This window comes from Sturnira hondurensis, unplaced genomic scaffold (assembly GCF_014824575.4).
Source record: "Sturnira hondurensis isolate 20B ecotype Veracruz unplaced genomic scaffold, ASM1482457v3 Scaffold0002633, whole genome shotgun sequence".
In the NCBI taxonomy this organism is placed as follows: Eukaryota; Metazoa; Chordata; class Mammalia; order Chiroptera; family Phyllostomidae; genus Sturnira; species Sturnira hondurensis.
In genome coordinates, this window is record NW_028075264.1 from 1021123 (window position 1) to 1037628 (window position 16506).

The 16506-nt window shown below is 39.1% G+C and overlaps 1 protein-coding gene and 1 pseudogene across 1 annotated transcript; one reads left to right on the forward strand and one right to left on the reverse strand.

Annotated features, from left to right (window-relative positions):
- Positions 1-5360: 5360 nt before the first annotated feature.
- LOC118983076 (uncharacterized) lies at positions 5361-5576 on the reverse strand (annotated as a pseudogene).
- Positions 5577-14802: 9226 nt separating this feature from the next.
- Positions 14803-16506, forward strand: LOC118983065 (casein kinase I-like). Its single transcript, XM_037040335.1, has 5 exons — positions 14803-14810; positions 14901-14986; positions 15067-15135; positions 15217-15299; positions 15397-16506. Exons 1-5 carry the CDS (start codon positions 14803-14805, stop codon positions 16504-16506), a joined length of 1356 nt encoding a protein of 451 aa, XP_036896230.1.

Sequence of the window (16506 nt, forward strand, 5' to 3'; positions counted from 1 at the left end):
TAGAAAAATAAGGGGCAAGATCTTTTAAAATGTACTAAAACTGGTTTTCTTCCATGTCATCTCATGGCAGATTCTGTGTGTAACAATACACAGCCCATTATGTACATTTTGTTTTTAATTTTTAAAGTTTAGGTGTAAGAGAAAAGAAACACCAATAACATTGAACTAAATCACACAGCTTCAGTGTGACCTGGTTGGATGTCGCCCAATTTATGCCTTGTCCAAACTAGGTTTCTTAACAATAATATTATCTGACTGTCAAATGGTTCATAATTGGTTAACACAGTTCATTTGTGGTTTAGAGAACTGAATTTTCTTTGGCTGTACAAGGAGAGTGAGAAATTATACGATTTTTAAGTGTGTTATGAAAGATTATCTTAATCAAAGAAATCACAGTTGGGGTATCTAACAGCAAATCAAAGTTTATTTTTTCTTCTTTAGTAGGAAAATGCTATTATTATTGGGCACTGCTTTTCAACTAAAGAAACAACAATGATACGTTTTCTAACACGTAAACTTTGTTTCACAAACTCAGTTCATTAGTTTTAATAAACTTTTCTGATTTACATGATACAACAGATAATGTTTTATATTACATTTTATTTCCATCAGCACAGCTTTAAATTTTTTTTATTTTTAAAAAGATTTAGTCCTGCTGGTGTGGCTCAATGGATTGAGCACCAGCCTGCAAACCAAAAGGTCTCAGATCGATTCCCAGTCAGGGCACATTCCTGTCTTGGGAACCAGGTCATGAGCGTGCAAGAGGCAACTGATCGATGTATCTCTTTTACATCAATGTTTCTCTCTCTTTCTTTCTCCCTCCCTTCCCCTCTCTTTAAAAATAAATAAATATTTTTATAATTATTATTTACTTGTTTATGGAGAGAAGGGAAGGGAGAGAGAAAGAGAGGGAGAGAATCATCAATGTGAAAGAGGAGCATTGATGGGCTGCCCCTCACACACACCCTGACCTGGGACGGAAACTGCAACCCACATATGTGATGGAAATTGAACCAGCGACCCCTTGGGTTGGTTGTGGGAGGATGCCCAGCCTACTGAGTCATACTGGTTCAAACTGGTTCATACTTGGCCAAAACTGCTCCAGGACAGTTTTAGCTACACCTAAATTAAACGTGTTACTGCTACATCTATTCATTGCTTTCTTTGGGAGTACAGCATGAGTAATTACATAGGAAAAAATAGATTAATATATTTTAGAATATACATATTTTAATTTTTTAATTTATTTTTAGAGAAAGGGAGGGAGAAAAAAGGAGAGAAACATCAGTGTGTGGCTGCCTCTCATGTGTCCCCAACTGCGCCCCCCATTTGGGACTTGGCCTGCAACCCAGGCATGTACCCTGACTGGGAATCAAACTGGTGACCCTTTGGTTTGCAGGCTGGCAGTGAATCCACTGAGACACACCCACCAGGCGTATTTTAAAATATATTTATTAAAGACTATTCCTATGTTTATTTGCAAATTAAATTAATTATTTCATGCCATTGTATAGTATACAACATTCTCAGTCTCACAGTTGTGAAATCACAGTAAAAATGATAGTTAAAGTTTTGGCTTTACATGTACCATCTTATTCATTGCTCATAATAAAATATTGAGACAAGTTCTTTTATTATTCTATTTTATAGGTAAGACCACTGAGGCTCAGAGCAGTTAAATAATTAGTCCAAGATCACAGAGCTAGTGAGTAATGAAGTTGAGATTTAAACCTAAGTTAGGTCTGTCCAGCTGTAGAACCTACACAATTAACCACCACATTATACTGTCTCTACATAGACTATCTTTGTGTGTTTGTCTAACACTTTAATATTCTTTTTTTGTGGGAAATGTCAAAGATCATAAAAAATTTATGACTGCAGAGTAGCAACCAAATTCAATTAATAAGACACATGCATGCCATTAATCAAATGCACAATACACTCAGAAAGTTTAACTAGAGTTTGCATTGGGTAGCGTGCATCCAGCTTAGTGCACTGGAGAATGGGATTAAAAATGTCAAACTTTTGATACCCCTGTGGATAAAACTGATAGTTTTCCTTTATTACAAAGTAACAGACTCGATGAACAACCCCAGTCAGTTTTATACATATATGGAAGGCACAGGAGGATTTGGGCTGAGGAATCAGAACAAATCTGTCATTTCTATTTAAAAAGAAATCAGTCAAAGAGACTAGGTGCCAGTTAGGAGGGGACTATAGTGTCACATTATTATCAAAGAACCTTAAAACATAAAGGTGGGCCCCGGCTGGTGTAGCTCAATCAGTGGATTGAGCATAGGCTTGCGAACCAAAAGGTTGCCAGTTTGATTCCCAGTCAGGGCACGTGCCCGGGGTTGCAGGCCAGGTCCCCAGTGTGGGGTGCATAAGAGGCAACCACACACTGATGTTTCCCTCTCTCCCTCTCTTTCTCCTTCCCTTCTAGTTTCTCTAAAAATAAATAAATAAAATCTTAAAAAAGAACAGCTAAAACATAAAAGGGATATAGGCTTTAGCTGACAGCACTGCCTGATGTGCATAATTGCTGTTTTGAAGGTGGAGGTATCTCTGTTACTAACCATATCATATCAGAAGAAGTAAAATAATAATAATGCTAACAGTAATAACAATACATGTATAAGTGTTTGCAAAATGACAAAGGCCTATGTGATTCACCCCCTCGCACTGCCCAAATTCACAAATCATTTTGAATCTAGGAGTTGGAAGGGTTCTTAAGAGTTGCTGACCAGAGCTTTTATGAGCAGTGCAGAATTCCCCTCTCTGCTACATCTGGTAGGCAGACATTGAATCTCTGCTTAACCGTGCCATGATGAGCAGCTTGGAAAGTAGTCCCTTCCAATATTGTACAGTAATAATTTTCAGCTTTTTTTGTTGTCGACTGTCTATACTTCCATTTATTAGAGGCCTTGTTGACTTTTTGAAAAGGACAGAATTAGACTTGATCTATCCTCCACCTGACAATATTTTAAGGTAGCAGTTGTGTCCTTTCTCTTCCTTTGGCTAATCACCACAGATTCTGTTAACTGTGCTTCATATTGAATGTTTTCACAGAACATGTGACTCTTGCCCTGGCTGGTGTGGCTCAGTTAATTGGGTGGTGTTCTGCAAAGCAAAGGGTCACCAGTGGGTTCCCAGTCAGGGCACATGCCTGGGTTGTGTGTTTGGTCCCCAGTTGGCTGGTGCCCAGTCAGTTGGTCCCGTGTTTTCTCTCTTTCGCTTTCTCCTTCCCTTGCCTCTCTAAAAAGAAATCAAATCTTAAAAAAAAAAAGAACATGCAACTTTTAATTTACTATGTAATTTCTTTTTCAAAAATATTTTATTGTTGTTCTATTACACTGGTTCCAATTTCCCCCCTTTGCCTTCTTCCACCCAGCCCCCTCCCCCTGCCGCTCCCACAGTCAATCCCCACCCTGTTGTCCATGACTGTGGGTACCTAACTTCTTACTGGACAGAGATCACAAGGTGAATTTTTTAGTTATATAAGTGAGAAAGATGTCACCTGTTTCATATCTTCAGCCTTTCCCTCAATTCTATAGTTATTATCTATTGTTTTCCTGAAGTAAATCTCGTGAGGAAAACATCTTCCTCTTATATTTCACTATGCCTGTTTTTAAAAAACTTGAAAAGAGAATGTCTTTTACCAAAACTATTGCATGATTCAGAGGCATTTGAATGTGTTGTATCTGATGATGCATCCATGCACCCAAAACCTTTTTCTATCTCATGTGTCAGACCAGCACACTTTCTTTTGACTGTTACGTTGGCCTTGAGCCTACCCTGTCAGTTTTATCCATGTACTGGCATGAGGCACAGTCCTTAGGGTGAAATAAAAGTGAGACTTTGTTTTCATTGTGTCTTTCTCAGTCAAAATACGGTGGGGAGAAAACCTCAAAGTCAAGTATTCAAATGTCAAGGACAGTCTAGTTATCCCCTTTCCTCTCTTTCATATACATAGGCACAGTGAAATAACCTAAAACCAACATTCTATTCAGAAATCGCAAGCCATTCAATCTTAACTTGTCTCCACTCTTCGTTGCATGTTTTCTCAAACTCTCAAGCCTCTATTGCCTTGAACTTCCCCCTTTCTCCCATTCTTCCAATGGGGATAGGGTTCCCCTCTCCATCTTCCAATATCTTCCCCCTTTATAATATTTTTCACTACGCCAATGTATTTCACAACAAACAATCTACCTTTCCTTTCATGAAGTAAAACCTTTGCTCTCTTCCAAGGACAAGGAGGCTCCCTACAAAAAGTTCCCCAGGAAGGAAAGCTAATCGTTACTTTGCTTTGGATGAGAAGACAGTTGAGGGTGTTCCTGGAAGTATTAGCTACTTTCCCATACTGCTTCTGAAATTTTACTTCTAACATTCTCTTATTAAAATATAATATCTTGTCATCAAAGATGGCTTTACCATTATCTAACCTACTCAATGACTATAATGTACAGATTTCTTGATCAGTTATCTACTCTTTAGTTTGTAGAAGCCCAAGCAGCTTATATATTCTTTTCCTGGGATATCCAGAAGCTAGAATGAAACGAACAAAAACATATTAGACTGAGGTCAGAGTATTTTGTCATCTGTTACTGCATCTCATGATATCTAGGGTTTATTCACCCATTGCTTCAATGTCTGCCTCCTTGCTTCCTTTTGGTAAACTATCCTACACTACAGTCAGGCTCTTGCCCTACCACTGCCAGTAAAGTGTTGTCACCAAGGTCCTTAATGTCTCCTGCTTGGCATATCCAGTAGTCACACTGATTTGACCTACCAGTCAAAGACTGCAGGCCATTCTTAAAAAAGAGCATTTACTTTGGCTCCCATGACACCATTTTTCTCTAGGTTCTCCTCCTATCTCCTGTTGCCCTCTAACCATCCCTTACACATTAATGTTCCTCCAAATTCTCTCTTAGGATCTCTTCTGTTTTTACTTCATACCCTCTCTTTTGGAAAGAGAATCCCTTTCTTCTCATCTCACTCCATTCACCACCTACCATTACCCAGATTCTGGACCTGTCTAATTCTGTCTGGTTTGTTAAGGTTTGGCCCAGGAATTCTCTCTGAGGAGAATTTTTGACTCATTTCCCTCCTACTTCTTAGAACCTCTCATACTTCTTGACTTTAAAAATAGGTATTCATTAGCCCTCACCTTTATTTTGTCTCAAGTTTTTAAATGTTACTTTCCCGAGGCCCTTGGTATATTACGTAACTGTTTACAGTTTTTTTTCTTTGTTATGGGTTTTAAAAGGGGTCATTTTCTCTGAATGCTTCTTTTGCTATCATTTCCTCAGCCAGTTCTGCATTGTCAGTAAATACAAAGTCCAAGGCAGGATGTCCCATTGGTGCTTTCTCTTTCTTTCCTTGTTAGGAATTAAATTGTTAGCAACATTAAGACAAGAATGCACAAGTGTTCCTACCATTAGCAGAAATAGGTCTGAAATATGTATATAGGTTAAGTTCTTGCCCCTATGATATCTTGCCTATGTAGAAACTGGGATATTTTAAACTGATAAGAACAGATACTACATTTGATCTTAGCCAAAAGGCCGAGAAGCGATAGAAACTGGGATATTTTAAAACAGATACCTACCATAGTCTGTCTATTTTGGTAGTGGATGCATGTTTTAAAAATCACATAATTTCTCTCTTCTCCTTTAACTTTATACAATATTCTCAGCACATTTATATACTAAGACTCTTGATTTCCATATGGGTGTCCATTTTGATGAAGTGTCATTCTACAATCCTTATTTTTTGTTTCTCTTGTATTCTAGTTATGAGTCACATTTGTCATAGGCAGTATTCTATAATGCCCCTAACGTTACCCCACTCTGGTGTACAGGCTTTGTATAAGCCTCTCCTCTTAAATATAATCAAACATCTAAATATGATGAGATATCGCTCTCGTGATTAGGTTACTAATAAGTTGGCTTTAAGTTAATCAAAAGATAGTGAGTCTGGCACAATCAGGTGAGGTTTTGCCTTTCCTCTTCTCTCTTAATTTTTTTTTAGGCAGAGGGGAAGGGAGGGAGCAAGAGGGGGAGAGAAACAACAATGCATGGTTGCTTCTCACATGGCCCACACTGGGAACCTGGCCCGCAACTCAGGCATGTGCCCTCACTGGGAATCGAACTAGCAACCCTTTGGTTTGTAGGCTAGCGCTCAACCCACTGAGCCACACCAGCCAGGGCTTCTCTCTTAATTTTTCTTTCCCCTCTTTCTACTATACTAATTTTGCAAGTTAATTGAAACTTATACAAATAAATTTGCATGTGATGAGAGAAGGCAGTAAGATAAATGAGCCTTTCAAAGTTCTCATGGTCTAGAGTTACAAGAGTCTTAGAAGTCTGAAGTCTCAGAGCTATGGAACTTCCTTGGGATGGATGTAATTCTAAAACATAATTCAGCATGACCTAGTGAGTGGTCTAATCAAAATAAATGAAGTGAGGATTAGAAAAAATTAGATGAAAGTGTTATTTCTATTAAGGCTTTCTGGAATGTCCAGGAATTTTTTCCTAAAGAGCTTACTTTATAAGCATAATCCTTAAATAATATTTTAAAAAGTGTATCCACATATAGTTTGTAAAGAAGAGAAAAGGGGATATCTATGTGAAAATCAGGAGAAACCATTATTGTTTGGACATGAATTCCTATTTCACAGTACTTTTGCCAACTGGGAGTAGTGATCATATTTGCAATAAAAGCAGCTAAATGAAAAAAACCATAACTAGTGAGATTAACTTGCAAACCTCAAGTTTTGCAGTAATTGCAAACATCATGTATGTCATTGTAATAGTTGCAAATGTGAAACATGATCTAGTTTAAACCATAATTAATCAGCAATGGGCAATAGTTCAGAAATGTAATGTTTCCATTTTAAAGATGTTAAAATTCATTAGTATATTAGTTTCATGTTTTTAACACTTTTTGGACACTGGATTTGGACCCTGAGGAATTTCAAAAATCAAAATTGACAATACATATTTAAGTATCATAACCACTCAGCAATTATGCTTAGCTGCTATATTCTCATCCAATAACTCCACAGTCTAGGAACTCTGTGCATATTGAGATTCCTATGGAAGTTATACCATTAATGAAATTGAGTTTTAAATTTCCCTAGGCTCAACCTATAAGAATATAAATGTAAATTAACAGAGAAGAACTAGCAGCCATGAATACTAACACTCGAATCACATTCATTTCCATTTAAATTTTACGAAGACATCAGGGAAACAATTTCTCCTTTCCTCTAAAGAAATTATATTAATAATTTTGGCAGTCTTCCTGTGAAGGAACAATGTGAAACATCTTTACATTACTTAGAAAACAAGCATATTGAAAACTAACAGTTGATGGATGATGCTTGTTTTGCTTGTAGGACAATTTTAGAGACTATACGTAAATAAGCTACTCCTGAGTTTAAGGAGATTCTGAGGTTTTAAAAGTATGACTTGAAAACACTAACCAATGGCCTGTTAATGGTATAGGGTACTATCAAGTGTAACAAATGGAGGCATAAAGTAAATGCTTAAAAGAACAACTTTGCATAATGTTATAACTAGTAGCTTCTCCTATACACCATGTTTCTAGAAGTTTCTGCTGTGACCGGAGGGATGTATATAAATTGAGCTGTTTATTGTTGGTTTACTTGACATTTGTTAAAGGAAGGAGACTCTTATAGGTGGAAGGACAGTTCCAAGTAGTTTGGGGCTTCTGGGCAGAAGGGTGAATACCAAAGTCAGTTCCTACTGAGGGCAAAGTGAAAGTTATCCAGTGAATAATTTCACTTCAAGGTTGTTTATTCAAAATATGTATTTATTCACTTCTGGCCAAGATGTAGGCATAGGTGGAAACACTGTGCCCCCTCCCACAACTAAGTTAAAAGACAATGAAGGTTTAGTAACAAAAATGCAGCCAAAACAGAAAATTGAACTGTACAGAAGTCCGACAACAACGAATCCTTCAGCCAGACTGATAAACCAAGCGAAGGAGCCAACAGTGAGACCACTCAGGGTAGGGCCTCAGCGACGGGAATTAGAGCCTGAAAGCACCAACTGGAAAGACTTTCTCAGGGTTGAGGGGCCGGGAGAGGCTCCCAGGCCCACAGAGAGTTCGTTGGAGAGACCCACAGGGTCCTGGAGAGTACACGGGCCCACACACCTGGGAACCAACACCAGAGGGGCCCAGTTTATTTGTGGGAAGCCGCAGAGGGGACAGAAATCTGAGAGAGAGCAGAGCGGAGCAAAGCGCCATTTTTTCTCCCTCTCTGACCCCGCCCCCATGTACAGCGTCACAACCCAATGGTGTGTCTCTCTGCCCTGGTGAACACCTAAGGCTCCACCCCTCATACATAACAGGTGCGACCAGGCCAAAACATTATGGCTGAAGAACAGTTCAAAGCCCCAGAGCCTATCATTCTAAGCGACCAAGAGACAGCCAACCTTTCAGATGCACAGTTCAAAATACTGGTGACCAGGATGCTCACAGAATTGGTTGATTTTAGCCACAAATTAGAGGAACAAATGAAGGCTAAACTAATTGAAGGAAAATGCACAGGAAACCAACAGTGATGGAAAGGAAACTGGGACTCAAATCAATGGAATGGACCAGAAGGAAGAAAGAAACAACCAAACGGAAAAGAAGAAAGAAACAAGAATTCAAAAAAATGAGGAGAGGCTTAGGAACCTCCAGGACATCTTTAAATGTTCCAACATCCGAATTATAGGGGTACCAGAGGGGAAAAGAAACAGCCACGAGTGGAAAACTTATTTGAACAAATAATGATGGAGAACTTCCCTAATCTGGCAAAGGAAATAGACTTCCAGGAAATCCAGGAAGCTCAGAAAGTCCCAAAGAAGTTGGACCCAAGGAGGAACACACCAAGGCACATCATAATTACATTAGCCAAGATGAAAATGAAGGAGAGATTTCTAGAAGCAGCAAGAGATAAGGGGACAGTCACCTACAAAGGAGTACCCATCAGACTGTCAGCCGATTTCTCAAAAGAGCCCTTACAGGCAAGAAGGGGCTGGAAAGAAGTATTCCAAGTCATGAAATCCAAAGACCTACAACCAAAATTGCTCTATCCAGCAAAGTTTTCATTTAGAATGGAAGGACAGATAAAGTGCTTCTCAGATAAGGTCAAATTCAAGGAGTTCATCATCACCAAGCCCTTATTATATGAAATGTTAAAAAGAAGATAAAGGACAGCAAACTCACAGTTATTAACAACCATACCTAAAACAAAAGCAAACTAAGAGGACAGCTAGATCAGGAGTGGAGCCATTGAAATGGAGATCACATGGAGGGTTAGCAACAGGGGAGTGGGAGGAGGAGAAGGGGGGAGAAGGTACAGAGAATAAGTAGTATAGATGGTGGGTAGAAATAGACAGGGGGGAGGGCAAAAATAGTATGGGAAATATAGACTCTAAAGAACTCGTGACACATGGACATAAACGGAAGGGGAGGGATGGTGGGGGAGTGGTGTGCAAGGTGGAGGGGAATGAAGGGGGGTAATGGGACAACTGTAATGGCATAATCAATAAAATGTATTTTAAGAAGAACAAAATATGTATTTATTCATTTAGGTAAGGTTGAGTAGGACAATGAGAATAAGAAGCTTAGTTTATGTGTCCTAGCTCTTGGGCCTTTCATTCAAGACAAGGATTTGATCCCCCTCAGCTGCCTCATGGGGTCTTACCACCTAATTTGTCTGTGAATTTTTCATATGCATTATCTTCTCTGATAGAAGGTTACTCCTTTTTGTTACAAATAACTTTCCTGTGGAAAATGCGTTTCTAAATATTAATTGTCATATAACAATAACCCAAATTCACAATCAATTTTCTACAGAATTCCTGATAGACAGGGGTGGTGGTGAATATAAAAAAATTGTGGATAGTAGAAAGATCTTCTTGAAAGTTCCTATCCATGAAAAACATGACAAATATGTACTTTTAGCCACAGAAAAGTTAAAAACAAAAGAAGAGTGAGAGAGGAAGGGAGAGCCTTACTGGAGAGATTTCAAAACACTATAAAATAATGTTTTTTAAAATATATTTTTTAAAGATTTTATTTATTTATCTTTAGAGAGGAAGGGAAGGAGAGAAGGAGAGAAATATCAATGTACGGTTGCCTCTCGTGAGTCCCCTGCCGGGAACCAGGACCTGGCCTGCAACCCAGGCATGTGCCCTGACTGGGAATTGAACCGCGATTGTGTGGTTTGCAGGCCTGCGCTCAATCCACTGAGCTACAACAGCCAGGGCTAAAATAATGTTAATATAGAGTATAGTATGACATTACTTCCAGAAAGTCAGTCAAATCTGTTGAACAGAATTGAGAATTTTTTAAAAGATGTATAAAGGTAGGTTAATTTGAATTATAATAAACTTCAGATTACTGAGGAAAGACTGCTCTTGCAATAAAAGGGTTTGGGACAAGTGGTCAACTAAATGGAGAGAAAAAATAGGCTATTCCCTTAGTATATGTCATTAATGAAAATAAACTTTAGCCCTGGCTGGTGTAGCTCAGTGGATTGAGCACTGGCCTGTGAAGCAAAGGGTCACTGGTTCAATTCCCAGTCAGGCACATGCCTGGGTTGCAGGCCAGGTCCCCAGTGGGGGGACACATGAGAGGCAACCACACACTGATGTTTCTCTCCCACTCTCTCTCCTTCCCTTCCCCTCTATATAAAAATAAATAAATAAAATGTTTTAAAAAATAAAAAAATAAACTTTAGAGTTATGATTTTTTAGAATTTATTTAATTGTTGTTCAAGTACAGTTTTCTGTCTTTTACTCCCAGCCCAGCCCACCCTCCAGTGCTCCCCACCTCCCTCCCATTTCCACCCCCCTTAGTTGTTGTCCAGGTGTCCTCAGAGTTATGAGTTTTAAAAACATTGAAAATAATAGAAAGAAGAATAGATATTTTATTTTATTATCCTAATTTGAGGATATGTTTATTGATTTTAGAGAAAGAGAAAGGATGGAGGGGTACGAAGAGAGAAAGAGAGAGAAATATCTATTGGTTGCCTCCTGTACATGCCCCGACTGGGGATCGAACCTGCAACCTAACCAGGAATTTAACTCACAACCCTATTGTGTACAGGATGACACTGGACCCAACAGAGCCACCTGGCCAGGGTAAAGAATGGATATTTTTTAAAGCGTGGGTGGCAAAGTCATCCTAAGCAAACTACAAAGCCCAGACTCCATGAAAGAAAAAAACTGATAAATTTGGCAACATCAAGTGATATCGGCAAAAATATACCACAGAAAAGTAATGACTGGACTATATCAGAATTCTAACAAATCAATGAGGAAAAAAACAGTCCATTAGAAAATTGAGAAAATGACAGAAGGTACTTCACAAAAATTTTTAAAGCAATAACCATATGAAAAAAATCCTACCTTACTAGCAATCTAGGATATATATGTATGAAAACATCAATGAAGTATTTTTGTCCATTAAATTTAAATTGTTTCATGATGTACACTGTTGTTGAGTTCAGGGAAAATGGACACTTTCACACACTCCTGCCTTTTTGAAGGAATATTTGAGAGTATACAACTCAGTCTTTCATTCACCAAATGTACTCTAGTCTTTGCTGAAGAAATTCTTGTACAAACGTACAAAAATTTATACTGAAAAATGAACTCAAGAGTGTTTATTGCAACATTCTTTTTAAAAGGAAATAATTGGAAACTACCTGAGTGTCCATGAATAGAAAATAGTTACATAAATTAGAGCATCTCCACAGAATGGAATGCTATGCCTCTGTTTAAAAAATGAGGTAGAGCTATACATACTGACATATCACCCTACTGTATTTTTTAATGAAAAAGCAAGTTTCAGAATCTTGCATATAATGTGACCCAATTTAGGTAAGAGAATGCATATGAACATATTCTGTACACTATGTGTACAGAAATAATAATGATAATGTATATAATAATAATAATAATAATAATAATAATAATAATAAATGTGTAGAAGTAGAACTAAAGAAACACGTACCACATTGTTGAGAGACTAAAAGTAGGGACAAGACTAAAAACAGCTCCAGCAAGTGGTTAAAAGCACAGGCTCTGAGGTCACAGAACATAGTGGGGTCACAGAACACAGTGGCTCTGCTATTTACCATTTGACCTTGGAAAGCTTCTTAACCTCTCTGTGTCTCAGTTTCTTTATCTACAAAATGCTGGTGATATAATTGCTTACCTCAAAGACTTGCTGTGAGGGTTATATGGAGCAATATATGTAAAGCACTTAAAGTGAAGTCTGGAACATGGTATAAGCTTACAGTGTAAGAGTTTGCTATTAATCATATTCCTTAAATATTCTACAATAATGCATTCATGAATATCCTATGTAACAAAAAAGAAAAGGAAACTAAAATGAGAATGGGACAGTGCTTCTGAATAAAAAAGAAAAGGAAAGAAAAATTATATCACCTACTTTGGAGTTTTAACTATACCACAATGCAGTAGAACATTGAATTTATAATAATTCATATCTTAACTTGTGCATATGGAACAAAAATAACAAAAAAAGCATGGCCACAATATTTTGCAGTTTCTCTTATCAAGAGGTGATTTCTCTGGTCCTGTGATTTTCTTGGAATAATAAACAAGCAAAAATAACACTATGTGTGTTTTGGAGCCTAGGCCTTTCCAGGCATTGTAGCTCCTACCTTGACCATCATGAGGTGCTGCTCTGATACCAGCAATCAAGGCAGCTGGTGCTGTCTATTAGAAAATGAGAGACCATGTGTAGAAGGGCAACTGAGGCATCCGGACAACACTCAGCACCTATTGCCAAACATATGAGTGAGGTTACCTTGTACCTTTCAGGCCAGCCAGCCCTCCAGCTGAAAGTATCTGCACACATGTGTCAAAATCCAGCAGAACAAGCCTGTAGTTAACCCACAGAATTGTGAGAGATAATTGCTGTTGGTTAAGTCACTAAGTTTTAGGGTCATCTGTCATGCAACAATAGTTAACTGACACAGAAAATATGAAATCTCTTGGAGAGAGAACACATGGAGAGAGGTCCAGACACTCCACTGTAGTGTCTGGGCCCAGACACACAGTTTTTCAGCCACTCCAGTGTAGATACCAGACATGTCAAGCCATGTGGGATGAACCCAGCCCCAGGTGACCTGCCATAGATGTAGCTACTTGAGTAAACTCAGACAAGACCAGGAGAAACAATTCCCATCTCACCCACAAAAATGTGAGAAATGGCAAAATGTTGTTTTAAGCTATGATGTTTTGAGGTAATTTGTTATGTAGCCATAGATTGTTAATATCATATCCAAGAAGCTTAACTTACTAAATACATAAAATCTCTTAAATACAATATTACCTCTTAGCCATGGCCTAAGGATCATGTTAAATCAAGGCAGTAGATTTTAAAGAAAGTTTCCTATATCAGTCAGAAAACAATAATTTGAGTTAAATTTGATGAAACAGAACATATATATTTCTCTCAGTTCTTTCCATTTTAATCCTTTGTTTTAGAAACAGTTGTTAAATTAATAATTTGTCCCCAGTTATCTTTGCATGGTCTATTATGTGTAACCAAGATATACAGAAAGACATCCCTACCTTCAAGAAATGAAAGTATAATAGGAGAAATCAGCATCTAAATAAATAATTATAATACAAAGGACTGGGATAAGGGCCAAGAGAGGAAAAATACTTTGGCAGTTCAGAGGAGAGACAACATTTCAGAATGGAAGTTCAGGGAGGGCTTCTTAGAAAAGGTGGGAATGGAAATGAGTCTGCTGAGTATGGAAAGACAGCTAGAATGGAGAAGGAAGGGCCTCCCAGGCAGATGCGGAAGTGATATAAATTAAAGATATTCTAGGCTTTATCTGTAATAATATTGGAAGAAAAGGGTAGACTGCCACTATTGTAACCAGGTCCATTTGGTGGCCATTGGGATAACCTGTACTGCATACAATTTCAAGACAGACAAACAGAGATGGAGTAGCAGGTAGCATTTAGAACTTTGAACACGGCATCAGGTGTCCTAGCAAACGGATGAACCTATTTTGTGGCAGGAGGTGACTCCTGCCTATTCCCATTCTGTGATTGGAATTCCCTTGGTGATAAAACAAAGTGGTTCTGGGGCAGTCTGCATTATTAAAATAATTATTACTGAAAAAAATGTGTTAAAAGCAAATGATGGTATGAATAAAATCATACCTTTAAAATGAAAGGCAAGAAGAGGCATAGGACTTATAACAACAATTAGTTGTTTTACTTTTTAAATAATAGCTTTCTGATTATGTATTAATACATACTTATTATGGAAAATATATAACATTTATTTTTTATAATTTTCTCCTCGTGTTTCTATTTTAAAAGATTTTATTTATTTCTAGAGCGAGGAGAAGGGAGGGAGAAAGGGGGACAGAAACATCAATGTGCAATTGCCTCTCCAGTGTCCCCAACTCAGGACCTGGCCTACAACCCAGGCATGTGCCGTGAGGTGACTAGAATTGAACTGGGGATCCTTTGGTTTGCAGGCCGGCCCTCAATCAATTGAGCCGCACCAGTCAGGGCATAGACAAACATTTTCAAAATTAAATCACAAAAAATCCCCTTAATCACTATTAATATTGTGATTTTTCCTAGTCTTTTCTCCACAAATCTATTTGTAAATACTTTAATTTCAGCCAATGCTTATGAACATACTAAGTTTTTGTAATCTTCCATTTTTCCTATTTGAAATGTATACTGAGGACTTTCCGTTGGCTGGAGCCATTATGACTAGATGGCCATGTGGGTGGGGCTACGGGGTACTTCCGGGCAGGGGCAGCGGTAGCCATGGCAACAGTGCCAACGTTATAACGAACTGTTCCCCTTGCCCAGTTCTGAACGGAAGCGAGGCTGCTGCGCCTGCCCAGAGACTGGTATCGGCGAGAACCCCTCACCAACTGCCGCCTGTCTGAGCGGAGGTAATAAGGTTTTCTGTCGGAATCTGGACCCTCTAACACCAAGAGGCTAGATTTTCAGCTTTCTGTCCCTTTCTCCTCAGGGCGTCGCTCCGACCGACCACCTGGTATCAGCGAGAGCCCCTCACCAACTGCCGTCTGTCTGAGCGGAGGTAATAAGATTTCCTGTTGAAATTTCAACCGTCTAACCCCAAGAGCCTAGGGTTTTCAGTTTTTTGTCCCTTTCTTCCCAGGGCGTCGCTCCGGTAGACGACCTGGTAGACGACCTGGAATCAGCGAGAGCCCCTCACCAACTGCCGCCTGTCCGAGAGGAGAGGTAATAAAATTTCCTGTCGAAATCTGGACCTTCTAACCCCAAGAGCCTAGGGTTTTCAGTTTTTTGTCCCTTTCTTCCCAGGACGTCGCTCCGATAGACAACTGACGGTGGACAGACAACTGACGGTGGACGAGCCCAGAGGCCTACTTACGTCTTATCAGAGGTGTCCGGAGTTAGCGCATCTCTCAAGATGGCGACCGGTGGTAGCAGCAGCCCCAAGCCAGAAGTCGTCGTTGGGGGGAAATATAAACTGGTACGAAAGATCGGGGCAGGGTCCTTTGGGGATGTGTATCTGGCGCTTAACTTATCCAATGGCGAGGGAGTGGCGGTAAAGGTAGAATCTCAGAGAGCCACGCATGCCCAGCTGCTGTATGAGAGTAAACTGTATAAGATCCTTCGTGGTGGTGTTGGCATCCCTCGCATATGGTGGTACGGTCAGGAAAAAGATTATAATGTGCTAGTCATGGATCTTCTTGGACCTAGCCTCGAAGACCTCTTCAATTTTTGTTCAAGAAGTTTCACCATGAAAACTATACTTATGTTAGCTGACCAGATGATCAGTAGACTTGAATATGTCCACTCAAAGAATTTTATTCACAGAGACATTAAACCAAATAACTTTGTAATGGGTACTGGGCGTTATTGTAATACAGTATTTCTTATTGATTTTGGTTTGGCCAAAAGATACAGAGACAAAAAGACAAAGCAACACATACCATACAAAGAAGAAAAAAGTCTCACTGGCACTATCCATTATGCTAGCCTCAATGCACATCTTGGTATTGAACAGAGTCGCAGAGATGACCTTGAGTCATTAGGGTATGTTTTGATGTACTTTAATAGAAATACCCTGCCGTGGCAAGGAGTCAAGGCTGCCACAAAGAAACAAAAATATGAAAAGGTTAGTGAAAAAAAGATGTCCATTCCTGTTGAACAGTTATGTAGCGGGTTTCCTGAAGAATTTGCTATGTACTTAAAATATTGTCGTGGGCTTGGCTTTGAGGAAAATCCAGATTACAGATATCTGAGGCAGCTATTTCTTAATCTTTTACGTACCCAAAAAGAACAAGGTGACAGCAGATTTGACTGGACGGTTTTAAAGCAGAGAGCAACACAGCAGGCAGCCCTTTTAAGTAGGCAGGGTCAGCCTGCCCAAGCTGCCGGTGGTGTCCAAGGCACCAGTGGTGTTCAAGCACCTAAGCAGTAA